General features: G+C 40.7%; 1 protein-coding gene across 2 annotated transcripts in view; it reads right to left on the reverse strand.

Annotated features, from left to right (window-relative positions):
- Positions 1–25,132, reverse strand: part of ITGA9 (integrin subunit alpha 9) — a 245,397-nt gene that overhangs the window by 164,580 nt on the left and 55,685 nt on the right. For both annotated transcript variants that reach the window (XM_039715127.1, XM_039715128.1), the window contains exon 15: positions 18,417–18,577. In XM_039715127.1, coding sequence (XP_039571061.1) covers positions 18,417–18,577 — 161 coding nt within the window. The remainder of the gene's footprint in view (positions 1–18,416; positions 18,578–25,132) is intronic.

Consider the following 25,132-nt stretch of genomic DNA (forward strand, 5'->3'; position numbering starts at 1 on the left):
ATTGTTAACAGTTCTTCTTCAATTACCTGTTAATGGTTGGTGATTAGCCATCCTCCCCTCTAATGCTTGCCAGGGGTGATACCAGACCCCGCAGGCAGGCAGCAGGGGAAGGGGAGTAACATCAGACCTAGTATGCAGATGAGAATGCACTTCACCTGTAAGTTTCAGGGAAAAAACCCTAAAAACAACGAGCCAAGATGGAATTAAGAGACCTAAGTGACGTCTAAGGACGAGGAACTTAATCCAGTATCTGCTAAGATCCTTTTACTTCTCACCCTAACATGAAAAGGTCTTAACTAGAAAGAGGACCTGGAATGTTAGACCGAAAAGGCAGGAATTTCCTACTCTCCCGTGAGGACAGAAGGCCCAGCTCTGCCTGCAGACCAGCGGACACAGCTACATTATCATCCTCCTCCGTGCCACTCCTGGGAGCACAGGCAGTGTGGGCGCGACCCATCGATTTCTCCCCACCTGAGCTGATTCTTTTTAATAAAGACATATAAAAAGGAGAAAGATCTCCTGCCCTATTTATTTCAATAGCGATACTATTTCTAAAAGCTTTAATTTCTGTGAACCTCAAGGTCACACTCCAGTCATTGTCTTCCACATTAACATTCTCCTTCCCTAGATGATTCACATCAGAATCACCTTAAACCATTTACAGTAGAGATATTGCAAGAGGTTAAGAGTGTATTCAAAGAGCAAAGACCACCATTTAATACAATTTTAAATGACTGAGTAAAAATGAACAAGCCACTGAAGTGGCAAATGATGTCAATTTATTAAGTTTAGACCAAACTAGGAAAAACCATGATGAAATTCAGAAACACATAAAAATGGAAAAGATAGTTGGGACACATTAAGTTTAATTTTGATAAAGCTAGGATAATAACACTTCAGAGGAATAATTTAATTTATATTGTTGGGTACCACTCAAGAAGGACAAAGACCAGGGCAGCACTATGGACAATTCAGGCAGACCCACCTCCCACAGTATGTAAGGCAGTAGCCTGAAACAAAGACACTTGAATTAAATGTTGAGATTCTGTTAGATATTAAAAGAACAGGTTCTTTTATCTTTTGTGAGCCAATCTGCTCTTCAGTGTGAAATGGATCTCTCAATGAGTCCACATTTTTATCCTAAAACCTGGTTAATACAGTCTTCTAGCTGTATTATTCTATTATTCTAGGCCTAGTCAAGGCTTCTCTGGTGAAGAGTGTGCTATGGGTCTGGCTCTGGGACAGAGAAAAAGTAGTCCTGCCTTAATTGTCCATGCTAGGGGAAGTTTTGGTTCACACCTGATTTCATGTAATTCCTACAAATTTCTGCACTACTTGGTGAAGTACATATGCAAGAGCTTTCAACCCTGCCAATAATCCTTAGACACACAGTCTTTGGCAGAGAAGGATAAATTTTTAGGGCTGTGAATCTCATCAGCCAAGAAAAGCACTGGAAACCCTGGTAAAAATAAATCCATCCAACAATATGGCTACCAGGTATGACTATATTGACTCAGTACTTGCAAAACTACAGTACACATCCACTGTAGGAGAAAATCTAGGGAAGTGATGCAAAACTTACAACCAGTGAAGATTGCACATACTTCTGTAAACCACAAGTAAAAAAAGAAAGAAACAAAGTGATTTCCTCTTTTTTTTTTCCAATCAGAAACATAATGAGGTAACACCAGCAGGCCCGGCCTCTCTCTCGGCTGGGCCGGGCCGGGCGGCCTTGCGGGTGCCCCTTCCCCTGGGCCGCAGCAGGGCAAGGAGAGACGGGTGCTGTGGGCCAGGTGGAGCTGACCTTGCTAACATCTAGCTGCTTACTACACTCCTCCCCAACCCGGGGGCCCAGCTGAGCCCGCTGGGCCTCAGGAGCAGCAGCAGGTCGGCGCAGCACCTTCACTGCTGTGGAAGCTGCCACAATCACTGTGCAGGGGGAAAGAGAAGCCCCACACTCCCGGTGTACTGCTGCTGAGTTCTGGCCTGGCTGACTAGATACTAACCACACCTCACACTAGCTCCTGCCACAAGTTACCAGCCCGTCAGGTAACCTGTGAGGCCCAGGCAATATGTTAACCCTTTCAGTGCTTCAATCTACCCCGCTGTGAGAAAAAGGAACAAGATGCAAGCATATAGAGGAACAACATGAAAACACAGAGGTTAGTAAAGAAGAAGTCATATCCCCAGATAGGTGGGATGAGGAGATGCCTTGATCTTTGGGTTGAAATCCTCATAAACTATGGGAAAAAACCCTCTTTTTCCCTATAAGGCATGAAACTATGAGGAGATAAAAGGTTCAAATTAACATCGAGCAAAAGCCTCCATGTTAAAATAAGCAATGTTAAAGTAGCTGTGATCCCATGAAAAGTTTGAACAGAGAAAGAGAGAAGAGTAATCTTGTGCCCCCAGGAGAAGAGCTCTTCCTAGGGATGATTTTAGAGATAGATAATGAGAACTTTTGCCTTTGAACAGCTCATCTTTAAAACAATGCCCCATAAGTTGACATGGCCTATCAACAAGCTGTGGGAAGGCTTGGAGAAAATGGGGGACTTCACGATGGCAGGGTTCCCCGAGGTGGCTGTTATCCATGAGGAAATTAAGAACTATGAGAGAACTGGTTTTTTCCTCTTGTGGAGAAGTCTCCATAACATTAAAAAGAAGGACTTCTCTCCCTAAGTGAACTGAAGAAAGACTATTTCAGAGGTGGTAAACTGACTGGAAATTTTAAGTTTTGTTTCTTTACTTTGTCAGTGGAAAAGAAAAGGTCGTGGGGGAAAGAGAAGTGTTCTAAAGGGTTTGTTTTTACACTTACTACATTTTTTCTTTTAGTTACTGTTATTAAAATTTTCTTTATACCCTTCTAAGGTTTTGCACCTGCTTTGCTTTTCTCCTAATTCCATCTTACAGCAAGAAGTAAGTACATTAGTGATTAACCAGCACTAAAACCTACCACACTCCTTTGGTGCATTGGCCAAGAAATCTCAAAATTAGTGAAATTTCAAATTGACAAGCCAAAACCACTACAGCAACATAACAAAATACTTGCATGGGTACATCTCACAAACTGAAAAAAATCCCAAAAAACATCTCCAAGGTGTGAGTTGAAACCCTGGAATAAGGCCAAGGCCTACCTTTCCAGTAGTCATTTTCATGTCTGCTGCCCTGTGTTTGAAATGTCAGGTCCATGATCCATGGGCACTGCATGACCCCTCTGACAAGCAGAGGATGGGGGCCCCAACAGTAGAGGATGCTGTCTCCTGGGAAGACGAGAGGAGCTTGAGAGTGCACAAGCCATGCAGTTCTGCAAGTATGTGGGTCTTTGAGTTGGTGGGCAGAGATGGTGCTGGCAGATTGGAAACCACTAAGGCAACAAATTGGTCCCTCTTTGTATTCCTGATCACTGAAATCCAGGCTGCTGCAGCAACACATTTGCCTACACCAGAAGTCACTGCTGCAGCTTATCTATTATTTTGCTTGTCTGTTGACAGCAAGACAAAAATTCTCCAGCACTCTTCCCTCTTCTTTCCATGGCAAAGGCAACCTGGTCCTCCACAAAGGAAAACAAAACTAAGACTGAAATACATGTGCTGCAGCAAAAATGCAATTTCCCAGTAAAAATGTTGTTTGCTATGGAACAGCAATGATTTTTCTTTACTGTTCATGACACCGTCCTACACACCAACAAGTAAAACCACTTTGTCACAGTACTCAGCAAAAGCCATATCCGATTAGCACAATTCTTTCCATTGACACTTTGAATCAACCTCCCTACAGATGCTTTTAAGAGACAAGCCTTCAAATGTACAATCAATATTGCTTTACTCTTACACAGATGTTCAACAGCTACTTCTTTCAGCTCAACAAAATACGTGACAACAATTCAACTGAAGTGTTGAAGTGTTTAATACAGCTGTGGTCATTGCTAAGAAGAAAAAGGTGATAGCATTTAATTCTAGCAGAGTCCAAACACAAACCTCAGATATCCCCTTGCACTAGCATTCCAATGCCACGCCATTTGCCTTCTACACTCCACTGACTACTCTGTAAATTGTTAAACAATGACAAAATTGGCAAGAGAGTTATACTTCTGAATTCATGTACATATAATTTGCAATAAAGCAGGTTTTACCCTATGCCCACTCAATTTCAAAAGATAAGGTGTAAAATACGATGGGCTCCAAACACAAGGTAAATTTTATGGTTGTTTCAACTTGTAAAAGAAGTAGACCATAACAATGCTACCACTAAGCTCTTCAGTGAAAGTAATATAAACTATTTTAAACCATTTAACTAACATCTTTCATAGCTGTTGAGTTGTTTGCTGGGGCTCTGATCCAAGTACTGTTAAAACTCTAAATAGAAAGGCTATGATGACCTCACATGGGGGTTGGCTGCCATCTTAAAAAAGCAGGGTGGAATACCCAGCTGTAACATGGGAACACAAGTTTGATGATTATGGCTATCCATCAGATCACATTTCAGTAAAGCTGAAGAGAATTAGGATGTAGATGTATAAAGGATTCCTGTATCTTTTATCCCATGACCAGCAGACAGAAAAAAAACAGGAACACTGGACAGAGTTGGTACCAAAAAATTCAGTATAAGAAGAAACTCCTTAACACTAATGTAACATTGAAAAGCAAGCATTCTTTATTTGGCCAGATGCACAAGGGGGATAGCTCCTCCTAAAGTCATACATGCTGAATACCGGCAAGTTTCTGTTTATATACTGTATTTTACATATATATTCATTGATGTCCCAGAATAAACATATATATGATAATATTTTCCCCAAAATCATTAACATATTTTCCCTCCCCTTTATGCATGAGTTCTTCTGTCCTGGGGTGTCTCTTTGATGGTCCCTAGTGATCAGGGACCCCAGTGTTACAGAAAACCTACTAAGTTGGACAATGGCACTGGTGAACTTCCAGTTGTATTTCTCACACCATGGGCATTGTGAAGTTCCATAGGCCAGTGGTTTTTGAAGAAGAAGCATTGTGTTAACTCACTGAGTGTAGAAAAATTTATCATCTGGTAACAAAATTGCACTCTGCTCACTTTAATTTCTTTTCATTCAAGGGGACCTTGTATATGTCCCCAAGCTGAGTTCAGATTTACAGCTGAAAAGTATGGGATTTTTTTTTTCATAACAGTTGACTGCAAGAGGTAGAGGTGGAGTGAAAAATGGGGTTTTGACTGTATCAATTCTCTATTCAAGTCCTTTGGCTAAAATTCAATCTGATTCACTTAATGAACAGAGTAGTAGAAACAGATCAGTGTACCATTACCAACTGGGCATTTTTTCCTTCTTAACTTGTAAATAATATCAGACAACAATGGACTGGATTGAGTGGGATTCCCTTGACTAAATGTTGACATCTGTAATACAGATGTCAACCTCCAATAAGTTGCTTTTGGCTTTTTTGTGAGCCAGTAGAGACCTAGCCAATGGAGTCTTACTTGTCTTGCCCTAAAACACACATATGGAGTGACCCAAGTGAGTCATGCCCTAAAAAGGTTTATTTTTTGCCACTAATTGCAAGGGCAACTAAAGGTGAAAAGTAAGAGATGTGTGATGAGATGAGTATCGCCAATTAAGTACATCAGCCTAATGACAGTACAGCTGTCACTCTTTCTCTCAGATGAGCAGTGCTGGCATCTTATTCCAGACAATCTCAGAAAATGTCTTAAGTCATGCTGTGTCCCCCTCAAAGTAGAATCAAGAGTTTCTTCCAAGGCCTAAAGTAGAATGAGGTAAGAAGCTTTAATGACCGAGCTGTAAGAAACATGCTCACCATCACAACTTAATCTCTCTCTGCACTATTTGAGAAAGAGATTACATGGAAAAAAACGCCACTTTCTTGTAGGGTAAAATGGAACACTGTACCTGCTTGACAAAAACCTGAGGGCTGCTAACTAAAAAGGTCCATTTGCAAATACAACATAAAAACACCAATACACTTTTTATAAAAAAAGTCACAACTAAAAATATAGAAAAGATAACAGAGTTTCAGTTACCTGTAATGTATACAACTCACCAAATCCATCCACCCATATTACCTAGCTGCAGAGGTGGTGTGGTAAACACTGCACCTGCCCTTTAGCTGATGGATAGAGATGACTCCCAATGCCCCCAATGCATGTTCTTGGTCACCACTGCCTGCATAAAAAAGCACCTGGTATATTCTTGTATATGGTGGCAAACACTTCTGGGGGTTAGTTTAGTGCCACAGTACACAGCCACTGGCTGGTTGTGTTGGTTTTACTCAACCCTTTTTGGTACCGGGGGGCCACAGAGGTGGCTTATATGAGAAGCTGCTGGAAGCTTCCACCATGTCCAGCAGAGCCAATCCCTGGTGGCTCTGAGGATGGACATGTTGCTGGCCAAAGCTGGGCCAATGAAAGATGATGGTAACATCTGTGATAACATATTTAAGAAGAAATCAAAACAAAGTGGGGCACAGTTTTTTCTAGCCAGAGAAGAGATGAAAACATGTGAGGGAAACAACATGGAGACACCAAGGTCAGTGGAGAAGGAGGAGCAGAAGGTTCTCCAGGTGCTGGAGCTGAGATTCTCTACAGGCCATGGTGAAGACATGGTGAACCAGCCATGCCCCTGCAGCCCACGGGGGATGCAGAGATCTGCCCACAGCCCATGGAGGAAGTGCTCACACTGGAGCAGGTGGATGCCTGGAGGAGGCTGTGATCCAGTAGGAGACATGGTGGAGAAAGGGGCCTCCCACTTCCAGGCTGAAGCAGCCTGTCTTTGGAGAACTGCACAGCATGGAAGAGCAGCCCATACTGCAGCAGTTTTGGGAGGATTGTTCCCTGTGGGAGGCACTCATGTTGCAGCAGTTTTGTCAGGACTGCTGCTTATAAGATTGGAACCAGGTTGGAGAAGTTCACGGAGAATGGTCTCCTGTGGGAAGGAACCCCATGGCATAGCAGGGGAATGACTTGCGTCCCTGAACCAAGCAGTAGAAAACCTCGGGTGACGAATTGACCAAAACCAACACATTGGCAAAAATCATGGATCCCTTTACCCATTTTAATTGTGTTTTTAAAAGGTAGACTTAAAAGAGATCTACTTGAGATAAGTAGGAAAGATCCATGCAAGAGCTACAGCCATCTCTCATTTCCATCAGTGACTTCTTCCTTGGATTACTGCTCAAGTAAACAGAGCAAGAGCAGTTCAGAGAGATTATCACATGCAAGGGGTAAAGACCTTTTCCTAAATGTCCTTTTGTTCATGACGAGCACAGAAAAAGTTCATGTCTTGTCAGGCATTTTTAGATGCTATTATACCAGTATTGTTTCTCCTTTCCTAGAGATGATGTCTCATAAAATTCCTTTTAAACAGGCTTTGTTTTTCAAAGCAATTTTGATTAGGGGTGATTTATTTAAGTAGTCTTTACACATTAAATATACATATACATTAATATACATAGAAAAATAACACGAACCCCAGCATCATTCCCTCTTTCTTTGTATGAACAAATCTGCTCCAAAGTGAGAGAAAAAGAGAAAGCAGAAGGCTCAGTTATGCAAGTGACTGAGTTTATTCCCACTCATTACTTACAAATCTATGGTGTGTATAAAATGAAGGATAAGCTGAAAATGCATACTAAAATTTGTAAATATTAGTAAAAATATTAGTATATTAGTGGAAATAATCCTAAAGTAGAGATTTGTTTGTACAGACACTTAATGACCCAAAGTCCTTTGCCAAGGGCATGAAACTAACTTGCATATTTTGAGTTAGTTTCTTATATCTGTCCAGTGCATCAGTCTTATGAGTCAAAACTTCCATGAATTCTGTTTACTGTGTACATAAAGTAATTATTTGCAGCCTATAGCTTGATGTAGTCCTGTATTGCATACCCACATGCATCCACCAAAGTAAGTTCCTGCAATACCTCAAAAGGAAAAATTTTTCTGAGGGTGGAGAATAGATCAATTAAGGTGAGGACAAAACTGAATAAGAATATTCTGTCTATTAAAAATTGCAAGCGGTACACAAACGAGCACCTGATCATACTGATCTTTAACTATGTTATTACCAACTAAGTAACTATGAGGGAAATTAGCACACTCACTTAAAACACTGCAGCTTGTAGTTATAGACAGAGTTTAGATACTTGCCAACTGAAAAAAAGGTTTTTTTGCAATACAGGTATGGTAAATTCATAAATTCATCTGCCAAAGCTTAGAGTGAGCTCAATGTCCAGCATCGACCAATGAGTTCCTAGGTAGAGTTTAAGTTTGTCAGTATGCTTGCTAGATCTCTCCACGGATCATGAATCAAGCTCATTTTGGATAACGCTGAGCTGTTTGCAAACTGCTATGCAACACTCATCTCAGGGCCTACACTGATTATCCAGCCTGGCACTGGGGGAAGGGATGCAGCAGAACAAGAAGCAACTTAGTAGTAGACAAATGAACATGCTAAACTATATCTGTTTTGCTGTGAAGACTCCCAAGTATTATTATTTCATATTTTATCCTTTGCAAAATACATCACAAAGCATAAACATCTAGCTGACTACATTTCCCTCTAGCACACATGTAACACATCTCTAAGTAGGAAAAAATCAAGCTGGAAAGGAAAATAAAGGAAGATGAGAAATATATGACAATGAAAAACACATCATTAGATCCTAAATTTATTTAAACAGTCCTTGCAACTTGACATTAGAAGCATGTAATACATATATATACCCAAAATTGATGGTCTTCATTTCTTCTTCACACCTACTTATTTAATTTCCTGCTTCTCAGCTACCTCAGAACACAGCATTGTCCAGATGGCAAACACTGCAGCTGTATAAAACTATAGCACGTATACATTTACATAAGCCTTTTCAAGCATTGGATTTTTGTTTTTCTTAATAAGATATTAATTATTTCTGACCTTTTTTTTCTTCTGGTTCTGACTAGAACTAATAGGACAACAGGACCTACCTACAGTCTCAGAAATGCTCCTACAGTGCATCTGCAGACAAGCCAGAACTCTGAGGTACAAGAGAGGAAAACCTCTCTTAGGATGTGCAGTCTAAACTTTGCTTTCATTAAAGATTTAGATAGTTTATATACCCTTTAGGATTATACGGGGGATGTCTATTATAAGAAAACAACCCTTCAAACATTCAAACCTTACAATTTCCTCATTCATCAGGGTGACAGTGCCCCTGGCTGTTTATAAACCATGAGCACTGCTGTGGTTTATATAAAGCACTCCTTTATACAAAGGACCATATCAGAGTTGGTTCCTGATCACAACAGCTCACAATCCAAAATCCTGGACTGACGCAATCACTCACTAAAGAGACAATTATGTCTTAGGAAATATCAACATGAAAACCAGATGAGTTGTTGCACTTCAATAATCCCACTGATTTTTTGGATGAAGTCCAAATGAGCTGTAATCATGCTGCTGCACCATGATTAAATTACTTAAAGGAACCAGACATCTGAGACTTGGCTATGGGATACCTTCTATCAAGACTGTGAAGGAAACCTTTCTGATTGCATAAGAGTGGTGTGTGTGTGGGGAGTCAAGCAGGGCCACCCCACTATGAGGGGGGTTTGGATGCAGCAGAAGTCTGGAGTGGTGGGACTGTAACTGCCAGTGGCTCCTGGATGGTCAGAGGGGAAACTTTCCTCAACATGACAAAGATCCTGGCTTTTCAATTTTGGCGTTCTTTCTAGCTCATTGAATAAGAGCACACAAGCCAGATTTGAAAGCCAAGCAATAGAGCTTAGTCTATTAAAAGAAAGGAATTTTAAAGCCTTTTCATCACACCATTTCCCTATACACTTTGTCTTTACCAAAACTGCTTTTTATGGCTAATAATAAATTTCACTTGCTACTACCTAGATTCTAGCAGGTCAAAAACATGCAAAAGAAGGTATAAATTTATGACAACCTGTTTTAATTTACATTCTTTGTTACTTTTTTCTATTTTTACACTCTTTTCTTCTCACTAAAGTTATTAAAGTCTGTTCCCTTTTAGTCAACCTTCACAAATGAACAGCTGTAAGTCTGCTCACAGGATGAAAGTTACCAAGTCATGACAAGTTTAACCAGTTGTATTTTCAACTTCTTTTGTCATCTAAGAAGAGAGTAGTAAATTTACTTTACTCTCACATTAGATTCCCTAAGACTTACCACTAACTTTTCACATTTCAGTCTAGAATTTAACACAACACCAAAAAGAAAAAAAAAATTAAAAGGGGGCAATATAAACTACTGCAGGATTCTCTCCCTTTTTGACGTATTTTGTTGTTACAGTCCCACTATCACCCAGTCCTACCCTTATGGTATGACGTGTGTTCATATAATTCAAAGTAAAACATTTTCAGTGTCATAAAGCCCATTCATAAACGGAGATTAAAAATAACTCGAACAACAAGATGGAAATAAACCAACTTGTATAAAAAGCAAGCAAAAGCCACTCATTGTTAAGTATTTTTCAGGTTTTCACAAAGGAGATAAACGTTCACAAATATTTTCAAGACATTTTTACAAGAAACGTCCTGTGTTACACATGAGAAACCACAAAAACCAACACGTGCAATTTAGGCAGAAAACGTGGTTAATACTTGACCATAAACCCTCTAATCAAGATTGCACATATTCCTAAAATTTTACTACCTCGCTGCTTTGAGGATAGCTTTCCTAAGTACACTTTTTTCAATCATGACCATTTTATCCAAGCAAAAGTGACCACTGAAAGCAAGCATAGTGGTCAGTTGGTGACATAAACATTTGATGGTAGAAAAGGCCATTGTAAAATCTTAACAATCTAATTTGCCTATTGCATCAAATCCATAAGAGCATCTAATATTAAATCAGGAAACAAGCTTGACCATATACTATCAGGGCAAAGATATTGTGGGCAAGGGGGAAATAATTTGAATTCCTGGATAAATATCCATTTAAAATCTCTGGACAACAGCTAATACAAGACAAAATACTACACATTACTGCAGTATTAATACAAAATACTAAACATTCCCTAAAGTAACTAGGATTCCAGGAGAAGTCACAGAGCTCTAGGTGAACTGACAAATAAAAATAACAAACTAGAAGTGTATGACCAGGGATTTATCTTCTGATCACCAGCACAACCGTACCAACTGTAACTACCCTGTTGTTTATGTAAGCACTGGTGGGTATGTGAGGGTGAGGGTAACATGACAGAGCATGTACCTTTTCTCAATTTCTGGACCCTAGGAGGTCAAGACTAATTGTGTTCCACACCTGAAGTTACAGAGTGAGCATCTCCTTATGAGAGAAAGGGAGAAAAGGCATTTTATGTGATAGAATCTCTATGCTACAACCTATTATTCTCACATTTCTTCAAACATATTGACATGCACTTTTGGTATGAACTAGAGCACTGGATTAGCATTATGTTGTTGCTGCCCAAACTAAACACAGCATATGTAAGTCTTCTAGGAAGACCCTATTCTGACTAAAAGGATGTTATAGATTTGGAGCACACCCAGAAGCCACAGCCAGCAAAATTGTTTTCTCTTTAGCCTACAGAGTTTTCTATTGGAATTTGCTTTCAGTGTTTCCTGATGAAGTGCCCTGGTCATTCCTCTCTAAGGGTAGCAAAATGAAAGGGTAATAATTTAAGGCACTCCCCAGTCTGGACAGGATAAGGTGACCATGTGCGTGTGCGTCTGTTGTTGGTATGTGTGCGTGTGTCTGTGTGTGCGCGCACGCGTGTGTTTGAGGTTAGCGCACATTCTGATATTCTTCCATGTATTCTAAACAGGAAAACACTAAGATAAACAAGCTGTTCTCTACTGCAGTTTTCTGCAACAAAACTCTACCCTTAAGTGTATTCCCCTTAAATGAAAATTTGTCCTAAAGAAGTAAATAATAAACTTTCACAGCACAATTTTCCATCATGTATTTAGCTTATATAACTCTACAAAAAAGATGTCAGAAAGTTTCAAAAACAGTAGTGTTGCCTTCTCAGCTACTTCTTTCCACCTGCGAAGAACTCTTCAGTTAACCAGGAGTGCCAGAGAAAGCAAAAATATTCCTATCCATCATTACCTGCCTTTTTAAATTATTTTTTCCTAGCACAAAGCAAGCTTTCATCTGTGTTTGGCCATTCACTTCCTAAAGTGCCATCACTGGAAAATGCAATTACGTCTTTCAGATATAAGTCCCATGGACTGCCTCACAAATCTGTGGACTCTGGTATCAAAGAATCATGGAAAGGCTTGGGATGGAAGGGACATTAGAAATCATTTAATTCCAACCCCGCATATCCTACAGACAGGGACACCTTTCACTAGACCAGGTTGCTCAGGGCCCCATCCAGCCTGGCCTTGAACACTTCCAGGGACAGGGCATCCACAACTTCTTTGGCCAACCTGTTCCAGTGCATTACCAACCTCTGAATAAAGATCTTCCTAACCTCTAATCTAAACCTACTATCTATTAGTTTAAAAAAAAGTCACTCTTTTTTATAAGTCCCCTTCAGGTCCTGGAAGGCTGCAGTGAGGTCTCCCTGGAGCCATCTCTTCTCCAGGATGAACAACCCCAAACCTTTCAGCCTGTCTTTGTGTGACAGGGGCTCCAGCCCTCTGACCAGCCTCCACCCTAAAAGTGCCATGTTCTGATGAGGCCTAAATCTGCCTCTCCATCTCCAGAAGTTTTTACCTGCAAATGAAATCTCTTTTTGAGAAACTACAGTATCAGACAGAAATATGTCAGTGGGCAGACGTCAAAGCCAGGCATATGTCTGCAACTGAATATCTAAAAGCAGCAGTGAAATGTCATGCTTCACTAAGAGTCTGCACGCAGTAAAAATAATTCTCAACTCTGCCAGAACTTGAGAAATATGCTTTTTTGAGATACTCTGCTTGAAAAATAAATCATATTTCTTTACCATTACATAACATTTCAAAGGGACAAGATCAAAGGGCTCAAGATTAAAGATTTGCACCCTTTTAGAGTTCAGCAGGGTACACTACAGTTTAAAAAAGGGAGGCAAGAATTTCATCAGCTACTGTGCTGCGAAACTGAGCCTCATTCAAAATGCCATTTATTTCATTTGGGGACTATAAAATCTCTGCTTGGATTCATAAATATGATTAGTCAGGCACTTTGACATTTACTTCACCACAGCAACCAAATTTCTGCCTGGGCCATAAATAACATATTTGGCATTTTTCATACATAATGGCAAAAATCAAAGAGCAACAGTGAACTTCAATAAAATCAATTACCTTGTTAAGACTTTAAATTGGATTTTTTTTCATAGATTTTATGACGGATAAGTTCTGTACAGAGCAGAAAACATTAAAAGACAATTCTCCAACTATAAAGAAGGAGATAGTCACTCACCCAATTATATCACCTAACAATGTGAGAAAAGGGGGGAAGAAAGTCATTCCTTTAAAAACCTGTGAGGACGGGCAGAGGAGGATTTCTAGACAAAACCTCTATCTTCAGCTCACAGCTGAAAACCTCCCAATGGCCTCAAGACATAAGCACATTTGGGCTACCACACAGTTCTCTAGCTGCACTGTCCACTAAAAAGCTCCCAAAGAGTTAACAGTACAATACCTGATACAACTTGTTCTCCCACTTAGTTGCACTACTAGCCCTTACAGATCTCAAAGCACTTAACTACTTGCAGCATGGGTCCCCTCCTGAAAGAAGGCTTATCTGGCAGCTTGATTTTGGTCATACTGTGCAGGACAGACTATAAACCTACCCCTGAAAGATAATCTTTCTTGTTCTTGGTAAGCCTTGTAAAAACCTTTGAAAAAGCCAAAGACAACTGCATGATCATCAGCAGTATTTAAATCTTGATACAGTTAATGTTCAGCTCAAAGATGCCATTGACTCCTAATACTCCTTCTGGTACTCCTAAATCCATTTACCTAAGAGGTTATGAGAAGAGTTATGCAGCTGACCACTGTTCTTCCCTTGTCCATATGAGCTATGTGAGAAAAAATACAGCTTCTCTTCTCCCTGGCTGATTTTGCAAGGTGAGATATCAGCTCTACTCAGTGCCAGACAGAATTTATTCAAAAGGAGATGATTGATCACTTTACAGAATAAGGCAAAAAAAACCCACTACTTATTTTTTTTTAATTTGTATTTCACATTTATTTTGCTCTGCTAGAAGGGAGGCAGGCTATCCTAATAGATTATCACTGGACTTTGCACAGTTTTGGAGAACATAACTCTTCTGGAAAGCATGCTTCTTGTAAATAAACCCCTGTCTGTGCTTCATGATCAGCCCACCTATCCCACAGCCTTTTAAGGCTGCACACATGTTATGATTGCACCTGGCTGGGCCTAGCAGTTTCTCCAGTTGGCTCTGCAAAAGGGTAAAAGAAAGTTACATAAAACAAGCAAAATGAACAAACCCAAATGCATCAACTCTGCTCTCAGTCTTAGTAATGAATCTCACTGCAGTCATTATTCCTGGTAAAACTACACAGCAGCTTTAGTCTTGTAGTGATGATAAACTTTTTACTACAGGCTGGAACAGTTCAGTATTCTCTTTGTCTACCAAGTGGTCCAAACCCTGTAAAAATCTAGATAATCATGACCAAGTTTTCATTGTTGTTGTTGCTGGAAAAGCAGTCTCTGCTTCAAGTGTTATCTCTATCCTGTAATACTACCAACCAAACCTTTACATAGAGATTAATTCACAGGCAGGCAACTCTCAGAAGAAAACATATGATCAAGGTGACACCATCTCTACATCTGATGTGACTGAAATCAAATGCTTTATTACCCAGTCTCTAGAAAAAAGCTTGGGTACTATGAATCAAAAAGAAAAGACTTCAAAACATGCAACCCCCTCAGATGAGATCAAATAGCTATATAGGGAGAAACAAATACGACCACAGACCTTGACTGAAATAGATGAGCAGCACTAGAGATTGTTTGTGTGATGTCAGCAGCCTAGAGTATCTTTAAAAGGAAATGATGCATGGCAAAAAAAACCCCAGAAACATACCTATAAATATGCAAATTTTTGGCTACAGGACTCAGCAATGAATAAAGCAAAATTGTACAATTTCTGTTAAAAAGTCAGTGTTTTTTGTCTGTACAAACATCAGTTCTTCACTTACACAAATATTATGCAAAGGCTGTTACTTCTCAGCCCCACCCTTCCCATAAGTTATGTCTGGATCCATTAAGAATATTATGACTTACATGAAACTGCTTAAAACAACCAAGAAAAATATATCAGGAAAATATAAATGCTGTGTCTAGTTTAATCATGTGCCAGCACTGCTGATGGTGTCTGCAGCTATTAAAGCATCTACTCTGTACACGGACAACAGTGACTGGTAGCAATAGGCAGCCCAGCTGGCTGGCCTACAGTGGGGTAAGAAATCAGATGGTGCTTCTTTAATAAATGCAGGAATTCTTCAAGGGGCTTTCAACATGATCACCATTACACCTTTGTGATAAATCAAGGAAGATGTGTTTTGCTCCTGCATAAATCTGCAGGCACAATGTCCTTTCTGTAAAATTCTCATCCTATACACTGATACATCTCTCCTAAATACTAGAAAAGACCACATAACCAGGAGACAACCAAGGCAGTTATTGGAAAAGGAAAACAATGTTTCCTCAGAGTCACTACCTTGATCACAGCACCTCTTAAGCCCATTGCTGCCGATTCTCTTTCCCCGGCTAGCTGAGGAAAGAGAATTAACTACCACAGCTCTAGCACCTTGAGCTGTAATTTGATAGCCTGCTCTTTACAAGATGAAGATCCCAGCTGTATGTATCCTACAAACCTTCTGAGATCCACTTAGTCACACAGATAAGAGGAAATTCAGACTTTAATAGTCAAATTCAGTAGCAGCAATGAGAAAAATAGCTACCGTCCTGAAAGGGAATCACAAAGAGGAAATTAGTCATGCTCAAAACATGGACACTTATCAACTGTAAAACAATTAAATGTCAGTTTATTTGCAGACTGCAACTCTTTTAGTGCTCAGTTTTGCTGGGGTTTCTTGAGATCAAATCTATCAAAAAATGCAGACAGCCTGTAGAGATCTGTTTTTTTAAATGGCTTTTCTCAGTCCTTCCATTTTATGCCTCCTGCACACTAGAATTACATGTTGATAAAACAATATCATCCAGCAAGGCCTGAAACAGGCTTTCATTTACCTAACTTAACCCACAGAGTTCTGCTGTGTTCCATTTGGACTGGAGACCTTGTGTACCTAGCAGAGTTAGTCAAGTTAGCACGAGGTGACACACAAGTCCAAACAGCTTCTCTGTCCTTCATTATAGGCAGCCCAGAATTGACATTGTTAAACTACATAGATCCTTTTGTGACCAGTGACACAAATAAACAATAATAAAGGAAATGTATTAAGGATGCAACTACAAACAACTCAATTTGCCATGCAGGAGAATTCGTCAGACATACAGTAAATGAAAGGAAACCAGGAAGCCTAAATGAAATATTTGTATATTTCAAGCCCACATATTTTTAATCACCCATTCCATCGCAAATATATGCAATTAAGGAGAGCTCTGGTTGGATTTTATGGAGGGGTTTTTTGGTTTGGTTTTTCAGAGAGTATGTTTTACTAGATATTACATAAGGATAGCAGTGATCATGACCCCATTTACACTCCTTCAGAGTGTGCAGGGCTCTCTTTGAATGCTTCTAACATCATGTAGTCTTGTGGATTATACCATCACTTTAGAAAAGCACAGGTATTATCTTCATCCACTATTTTTCATTCTCCCTTACAAGATTTCCTGTTATTCTTCTAACAGTGAAAAATGTCTGCTTATATCACATAAAAAAACAGTAGCCTTGCTTGTTAACCAGCTATTTTGCTTTAAGTTGTTGGTATTTTTAGACATGTTTAAATATTTCTCTTGACTATAAAAATCCAACTTCCCAGGAATTTTCCAGAACAGTTTTTACCTTTGCATTCCCCAAATTAGCTAGAAATGTCACAATAATTTAAAGAGTTTCTTGGGCATATGTAGCTCTTTAATGAATTCTGTCTAGTATCTAGTATGTGGCTCCTTTTGATTCAAACTCAAAGAATTGAAATCTAACCAGATGTGTTCATTGGAGAACATTGGAGAACTCCAGGATTACTCAATTCAGTGATACATTTTGTAAGTAAAGGTAATCTTATAGGCCTACATTTTCTTTAACAAGTTTTTCTACAGCAGACAGCAATGGTTGTTCCAGAAACATTTTTAAAAAATGGAAGATATGTAGTTTCTTCACAGAGATCCACATGATTTAACAGGACAGCATTTCCTCTTTGGTGCCCTTATTTATTTTATTTTCCCTCAACAGCCATGCACAAAATGTTGATAGAGTCAAACGATTAATTTTATCTCCCATTCTCAAAGCTTTTAGGTACAAAAAAGCTTCCTGGAAAACTTTATACATTTAGAAAAAGCTGGATGTGCTGTATTCTCAAAACAAGAGAGTATCAAGTGTTATCCATCAAATTTAGGTCACACTTATCTATGGGAAGAAGTCCTTCAGTAAGGTGATAAAGAGTAGTGTTTGTAAGACATATGTGGTTTAAAAGATAAATGTCCTTCCTATGTAATTTTAAAATCCATTCTATACATGATTAATGTAGAAGAAAATTGTGCTTACTCTGAAAACAGCACCTGGGTGACATTTCTTCAACACCTGCCAAATGAGGACAACTACAGTCTTAGCAAGCTCTAGATAAAGACTTTGTCACAGGAAAGTCACAGACCCTTTCTATGTCTCAGTCTGGAAAGCACTCTTTGTATCTCTAGGACCACGATGCATATGGAATTAAGTTATCCCACTGCTGCTTTCAAGACCAAATTAAATTCACAGGTTTATTCAAATCCAAGAGCCCAATTATTTCATTGCAGGCCTATCATTATCCTGCCATCCCCATGCAGATTGTATTACCAGTCTTTTGTGCAGTCAGACTTTAAACAAACTCAACACTAAACCTGCTGTTCCTAATAAAACAAGATGTTGTCTCCTTGGGAACAATGTCTGTAGCAACAAACCAAAGCAAAAGGAGAAAGAAAAGAGAGAAAAAGAGGAAGGGAGGGAGGGAGGGAGGGAGGGAGGGAGGAAATAGAGAAATAAATAAATAGAGACAGCAAAAGAGAGAAAGAGGGAAAGAAAGAAAGATAAAAAGAGAGAAAGGGAGAAAGACCTGCCTGACCAAACATTAAAAAAAAAAATTCCTGGCAGCAGGTCTTGAAGGTGCTCAGACTTACAAATCATGCCAAGCAAGAAGATCTGAACTTCTACCTATCAGGAAATCAAACATCTGAAACCAAAGCAGTACCACTTCAATTGGTTGAATAATTTTCTTAAAAGAGCGGAATGTAGTAAGGCCAAAGTAAGGAAGGACATGAATGAACTGACCTTGACATATGCTAGGTAATGCTGACATTTTTCCTGCATGAATGACAGTTGTAACTTCTCTGTAATCTGCCCTGCTGTCTCTCCAGAAGTCACAAAATAAACTCTGGGTTGCTGGCTCTTTTCCTTCTTTCCCACATCAGCGGTCAAGTTGTAATTCAAACCTGTTTTAAAAAGGAAGAAGAAAACAAAGGATGTCAGTGAACAATAGTCATTTTCAGCCACCTATCAATGGATCATGTTGCCTCCAGGACATCTGTGCTTGCAAAGAAACAAACAAAAATTCCCTAAAAAAAAAAACCACAAAAACAAACAAACAAACAAACAAACAAACAGAAGCTGTTTAAACTCTGTTTCTGACAGAAAATGCAAAAAAAAAAACCCAACACAAGCAACAGCAGCAAACTCAAACCTTCGAAAACAGCACAAACCATGCAAATGTGAACCAGGATGTGGCACTTCCTGACAATTATTTTCTTTATTTGCAGTCATCTCAGCAATGAATCTGTTATGAATATGATGGTAATTTGTGTTATGAATAGAAAATTGTATTTTTTTTAAGTTTCAGAGTTTAAAAAAAAATGTCAAACCGGTCAGACTTCTTTGGGCCACGCCTGGGAGCAACGGCGGTGTGGGCGCAACCTGTCGATTTCTCCCCACCTGAGCTGATTCTTCTTAATAAAGGCATTAAAAAGGAGAAAGATCTCCTGCCCATTTATTTCAGCTTGGGGCTCTCCGGGATAGCCACGCCTGAAGAGGACACCAGGACTGGGACGGCCGCCCACCCTGGACCTGCAGGGCAGCTGGCTATCGGGACCAGAGAAGATCGGCTTGGGACAGTGACACGGAGCAGCGTCGGATAGGTGAGAATATCCGGCGGCGGGAGAGGGAGGCGAGCGAGTGTGTGTGACTGAGACGAGGGCCGGCAGGGCCCCTCGAAGCGAGTGGGACCTCTGAGCGAGTGTGTGTGAGTGAGACGGGGGCCGGCAGCCCGGCCCCTCGAAGCGAGTGAGGACCCCTCAGTACCGCGGTTCCAAACCCCCGCGAGGGGGCCGGCCGGGAACAGGGGGAAGCGAGTGGAACTGGTGATTGAGGTGCCTCCAGAGGGGTAAAGAGGATCCCCCTCCGGGCGTGCGGAGGAAATAGTTGTGTGAGTGGCACGCACCCCAAAGGCCCTGATACAGCTCCTAACGAAGGAAGTTAGGATATCAGGCAGTTTGGCCCTGACAAAGGAGGTCAGGCACCCTCAGAAGCCAGGGCTTCGAGGTTTGGTTGTTTGAGCCTTGGCAAAGGAGGCCAAGGTCTCTCTAAGTCCTGACGAAGGAGGTCAGGCGAACCTCAGAGGTCAGGACCTCGAGGATTTTTTTTTGTGTTTTGGTTGTTTGTTGAGTCTTGGCAAGAGAAGGCCAAGGTCTTAACAAAGTCCTGACAAAAAGGGTCAGTGAAATTGGAGTTTTGGCAGGAGGTCGAGACTTCTTAAATAAGATATATTTCCTTTAGAGAAAAAAGACATCTTTGTGATTTGTTTAGAGGCAGAAGAATATGGGAGGGTGCGGTAGTAAGAAAAGTGGCCAAAGATTGAAGAATATACCTCCCCACAGTCCCCTAGGTGAACTATTAGAGAAATGGGACTTTATAGAAAGCACAGAAGGATTAGATAAAGTTAAAATGATTCATTACTGTTCAGAAGTGTGGCCAGAATTAGAAGTGCAAGGAGGATGGCCGTGGTGTGGGACGAAAGACAAGTGGATGTGTCAACAGCTGAGTAACTATCTGACGGCTCGAGAAGATATTGATCCTGAGCAATCTTTTGTATGTAGCTTGTTGGTTGAATGCTGTAAAGAATGAAGGAGTGCAAATTTGTAAAGTGCAGAGCAAGAAAGAAGGGAATGAAAGAGGAGATGCTGGAATTAAAGAAATTGGTAAAAGGTGGGACCCCCTAGACTATTTGCCTCCTGATGCCCCTCCACCTTATAACCCTCTCCTTCAAACACCTCAAATAGCAGATCCAGTTCTTCTCCCAGCGGCCATGGAGGCCATTCCCTCACCACCCCCTTCGACTCCTTCAGCTGCTTCTGCACCACCACTAATACCTACTACACCTGCTGCATGCTCCACCCCTTCTCCAGCTCCACCTAACACGCACCCAAGCTCTTCCCCCCCCCCTACTGCAGTCCCTCCACCTCCTCCTAACTGGGACACAAATTCCTCCTTATCTAATAACCCCTTATCACCAGGTACAGCCGTTAGCCTACAGCAAGTACAAGCTGATGCTAATACCCCTCAAATGAACAATCTTGTGTCTGAAGATGGGCCATACTGTAGTACCCGATCCAAGACCTCCAAGGCAGAGAAACTTTTTCCCCTTAGAGAAGTTCCTATGGGAGGAGTAGCAGGAGGTGTTGGTTTTGTAAATGCTCCTCTAACTGCTTCTGAGGTGAGAGGATTCAAGAAGGAGTTAGGGAATCTAGTTGAAGACCCCGTGGGCATTGCTAACCAAGTAGATCAGTTTTTAGGTCCAAATTTCTACACTTGGGGGGAGATGAATTCCATTCTAAATATATTATTTTCCCCAGAAGAGTCCCGAATGGTTAGGGCTGCTAACATAAGAATTTGAGAAAAAGATAACTGTCCAGGGCCCCAAGTGCCATCAGGTGAAGACAAATTGCCACTAGTGGATCCTAATTGGAACCCTAACCAGGAGGAAGGGAGGAAAGCCATGATGGAGTACACGTCTTTGATAATTCGGGGGATCAGAGAATCAATTCCCAAAGGAACTAATACAAAACTGGCATTTGAGTGTATACAGGAGAAAGATGAAACTCCTGCCACTTGGCTTAATCGCCTGAGGCGGAACTTTCAGTTGTACTCCAAAACAGACCTGGACACCAGCGAAGGTGAAATGCTACTAGAAGTCCAATTTGTTACTCAATCTTGGCCTGATATACGGAAAAAACTGGAAAAGATAGAGGATTGGCAAGAAAAATATATTAATGAGTTATTGAGGGAAGCATTGAAAGTATATCTAAGGAGAGAAGAAGAAAAAGCAAAGGCCAAAGCTAGGATCACGGTTGCTATAGCCAGAGAAAGTGTGGGGGCAAACAACTCTTTCCTACAGTACGAGGCCACAAAAAGCTGATCAAGATAGCAAAGGAAGCAGCTTTAAGACCAGAAGATCTGGTAAAAGTTTTTATTTAAGGAGAAACCACACCCGAGTAGGGAAAAAGAAAAAAAAGAACTCATATTTTGTGAAATTTAAAGTTACATCAAGGGCAATGGGGGAGTAGTTAACATCAGACGGACGGGTGTTGCTAAACAAAGCACTTGCTAGGATGGTGCTAACAGAACTACAGAAATTAACCCACTGGGGAGTCCAAGGACTATGTGATTATTACCTAAGGAATAACCTGTGCATAAGCGTATATGACCTAGCAAAAACAATTATAAAAGAGTGTTTAACTTGCCAAAAAGTGAACCAGAACGGAATGGTGAATACCATAGACTCAGCCCGAGGTCCACATTTTGTGGCCCAAACATTGCAAATTATAATTGAAGCTTCAGGAATAAAATGGAGATTACGCTCCGTGGCACCCCCAGAGTTCTGGGAGGGTGGAATGAATGAACAAAACTCTCAAAAATGAATTGGCTAAAGTGTTTGCCCCTAGCGTTCTTGCGCATCAGAACAAGACCTCGGTCTGATATAGGGATTTCACCCTATGAAATGATGTTCGGATTGCCATTCTTGTTAACACCCTATAGCACAGGAGACTATCTGGAAGGAGAAGAAGCTACAAGGAAATATTTAGAAGTCATTGGAAGAACCCTAGAAGGACTTAGAAAAAGAGGATACCTCCCCCAAACCTCCCCTCTTGATACAAAAGCACACGACATCAACCCAGGAGATTGGGTTTTATAAATAAAATCCTGGAATTATAGACCATTAATGCCTAAATTTGAAGGCCCCTTTCAGGTACTCCTCCTCACTAATTCGGCTGTGCGAACCAGAGAAAAAGGTTGGACCCACATCACGAGAATTAAAGGACCAGTCCCACCCCCAAGCATTGGACAAGATTCTTCAGTGTGTCCCTCTGGTGTTGGACCAGATTTCACACCTCTCTCACCCCCGGGCATTGGACAAGATTCTTCAGTGTCCCCCTCTGGTATTGGACCAGTTCAAATAGTATAATATAAACCTTTAAAATCACAACAGCAAGGGAAAAGGAGATTGCTTCACAGGGTGGCAAAACCGCAGCTGGCAGCCGAGGAGGAGGTGTGTCATTAACATACAAAGTGGACCTAGCCTGCACAGGAGACGGGCATTCTCACTGGTATGAACAAGAGAACACCCAGCGATGATGGCCCATGAAGTTGTTCATCTCAGATGGACAGAACCATCAAGGACATACATCTGAATGCAGCATTCCGGGAACCGAGGAGCAGATACATATCAGTTCCTGGACAAGGTTTGGTCCAGGACAAGGTTTCGTCCAGCGCAGGAGAGAATAGAGACAACATGAATGTGAAGAACTCCAAGGAAGGACAAAGGGACTCCGCCGCAGGCAAGAAAAAGAGTAAACTCAGACTCTGCCAAGTGCCATTTGTGAACAGAAGGGGATTCGGTGCAATAGAGGCCGGATGTGAGTTCACCCAGCTCTGATCCTGGGGTCGGTGCTGTCCTTGATTGTTGGCTGTTGGGACTGTATATTGGTCGTGAATAAATTTTATTTTTATTTTAATTACAATTGGCTGGATCAATTTTTACCTATAACAAATCTTAGCATTCATACCATATACTTAGCCCCTCCCCACCCCCCAACTTTGTTGCTTCCAAAAAAGCAACCTGGAGCAGTGGGTGGTTAGGGAGATAACTGGCTAAACTTATCACTTCTGCTGGTGTAAGTTCTTCCTGCTCACTCCAGTAGGAGATCATATGACAAGTTTTCACTAGCAAATTAAATCTTCCAAATAATGCCTTCAAACATTTGCCTAGCAGCTTTGACTTTTCTCTCTTTCTACTGAGAATCTACCCACCCAACTTCACACAATGAAAATAAAACTCTGGCATGAATTTGATGAGTTCAGAAGAAGGGCTCAATTCTTCTAATGACTATTCATTTTCCATAACTTAAGTTAAATGCCTAAAAGCTTTGATAATGGCTCCCTCTGAGAAATTTTTTGCTCATATCTTTAAGATGGCTGCTACCCAGCAGACCAGGTGAATTATTCCAGCCAGTAAGAGATGCACCAAGTAAATGGCAGCAGGCGTTTTGTAACAGATTTCCATCCTAAACAGCATATATATAGTTACGATGCTAGAGTCATCCCATAGGGCTGAAAGCACCCCTGCAGCAGTGAGGAGTGAGAAGAGATCAGGCCATGGCCACAAGCTAAAAAACCGTGAATCACAGTTGGCTGTGCTAATGGAGGGGTTGCACACTCTGAACTACTTAGAATATCCCTTCCTCACCCACTAAGGTAATGACAAAGCACACAAACAGCAGGAGGCAAATGCTCATCAGGAATTAGCATATCTGTAAATGCTTGCTAAACTACTAGCTATAGTACTGATTTGCCAGGGAGTAAGTGGGAGGCACCACATGGAAACAATGAAGAACTAACTAAATAATTACACAAAACCATTGGAAAAGGAATATGTTTCTTTGATGTCTCTGCCAGTAATTATGAGGAGAAAATTATTATTGAAGTTTGCTTGCAAAGAAAATTCTTATGTAATGGAAGTATTAAAAAAAGCCCTAGCAAATGAGAACATATAGGACATTCCCTCCATTCCCTTCCAAAAAGCTTTCTTTTTCCCAGACTTCCCACCTTGTTTCGAATCCTGTCTCATAGTGTTTTCCTTGGGTCTAAATAGGGAGCGATCCACACTGCTTCATGCATTGAACAACACATCCCTGCAGCACATCTGCTTCTGAGGCATTCTGAGGGTAGCACTGACTCATGCTTGCCTCCAAACAGACTGGAAAAATGAGAGACAGAAATAATACCCCTGTACCAAACTATAGCTGCACACAGGTTAGAAGATGAGAGTCTACTTTTTAAAAGTTTTTAATAAGGGATGTTTTTTCAGTCCTAGGAACATATTTAAACAGTGAAAATATCAAACAACCTATTATCTTACACTAAAATCTTGTCAGCCTTTCAGGCAATAGTATTAGGGACATGACCAATTAGGGACAGGACTACCCTAGATACGGATCAACACAGAGGCAATGTACATCTGAAATGAAGAGTACAAGAGAAAATTTGGAGCAATTTCTAACTTAACTATCTGCCTAACTCTGGTCAAATGACCAAATCCCTTCATTTTCACAGCCACTAAAATTCACCTAATTCTCAGACTGGCACTGTTACTACTGTTGTTATTATTGTAGAGGAAATTATCTAGACTATTGTCAGAGACTGAAATAGTTCATGCCTCAAACACTGATATAAAATTTTGCTCATAATAGCAAAACTTTATAGAGAAGCCATTGAAGCCCATCCCTCCCTAAAGATGCTTTTCAGGGCGATCATCACCACCAAGAAGACCAGCTGGAGAGGATCAATGGAACATCACTGTGTGATAGATGAGCGTTATAGATATGGGTAGTAATTCGTGGGAATAAAAGGTGTATCAAAATATATAGGTACAAGGCGGGGGGGGGGGGGGGGGGGGGTTTTTTCCCCCAAATGGGGAAAACAGGGGCCCCCCCCCATTT

Source organism: Passer montanus, unplaced genomic scaffold (genome assembly GCF_014805655.1).
Source record: "Passer montanus isolate IOZ18808 unplaced genomic scaffold, ASM1480565v1 scaffold32, whole genome shotgun sequence".
Taxonomy (NCBI): domain Eukaryota; kingdom Metazoa; phylum Chordata; class Aves; order Passeriformes; family Passeridae; genus Passer; species Passer montanus.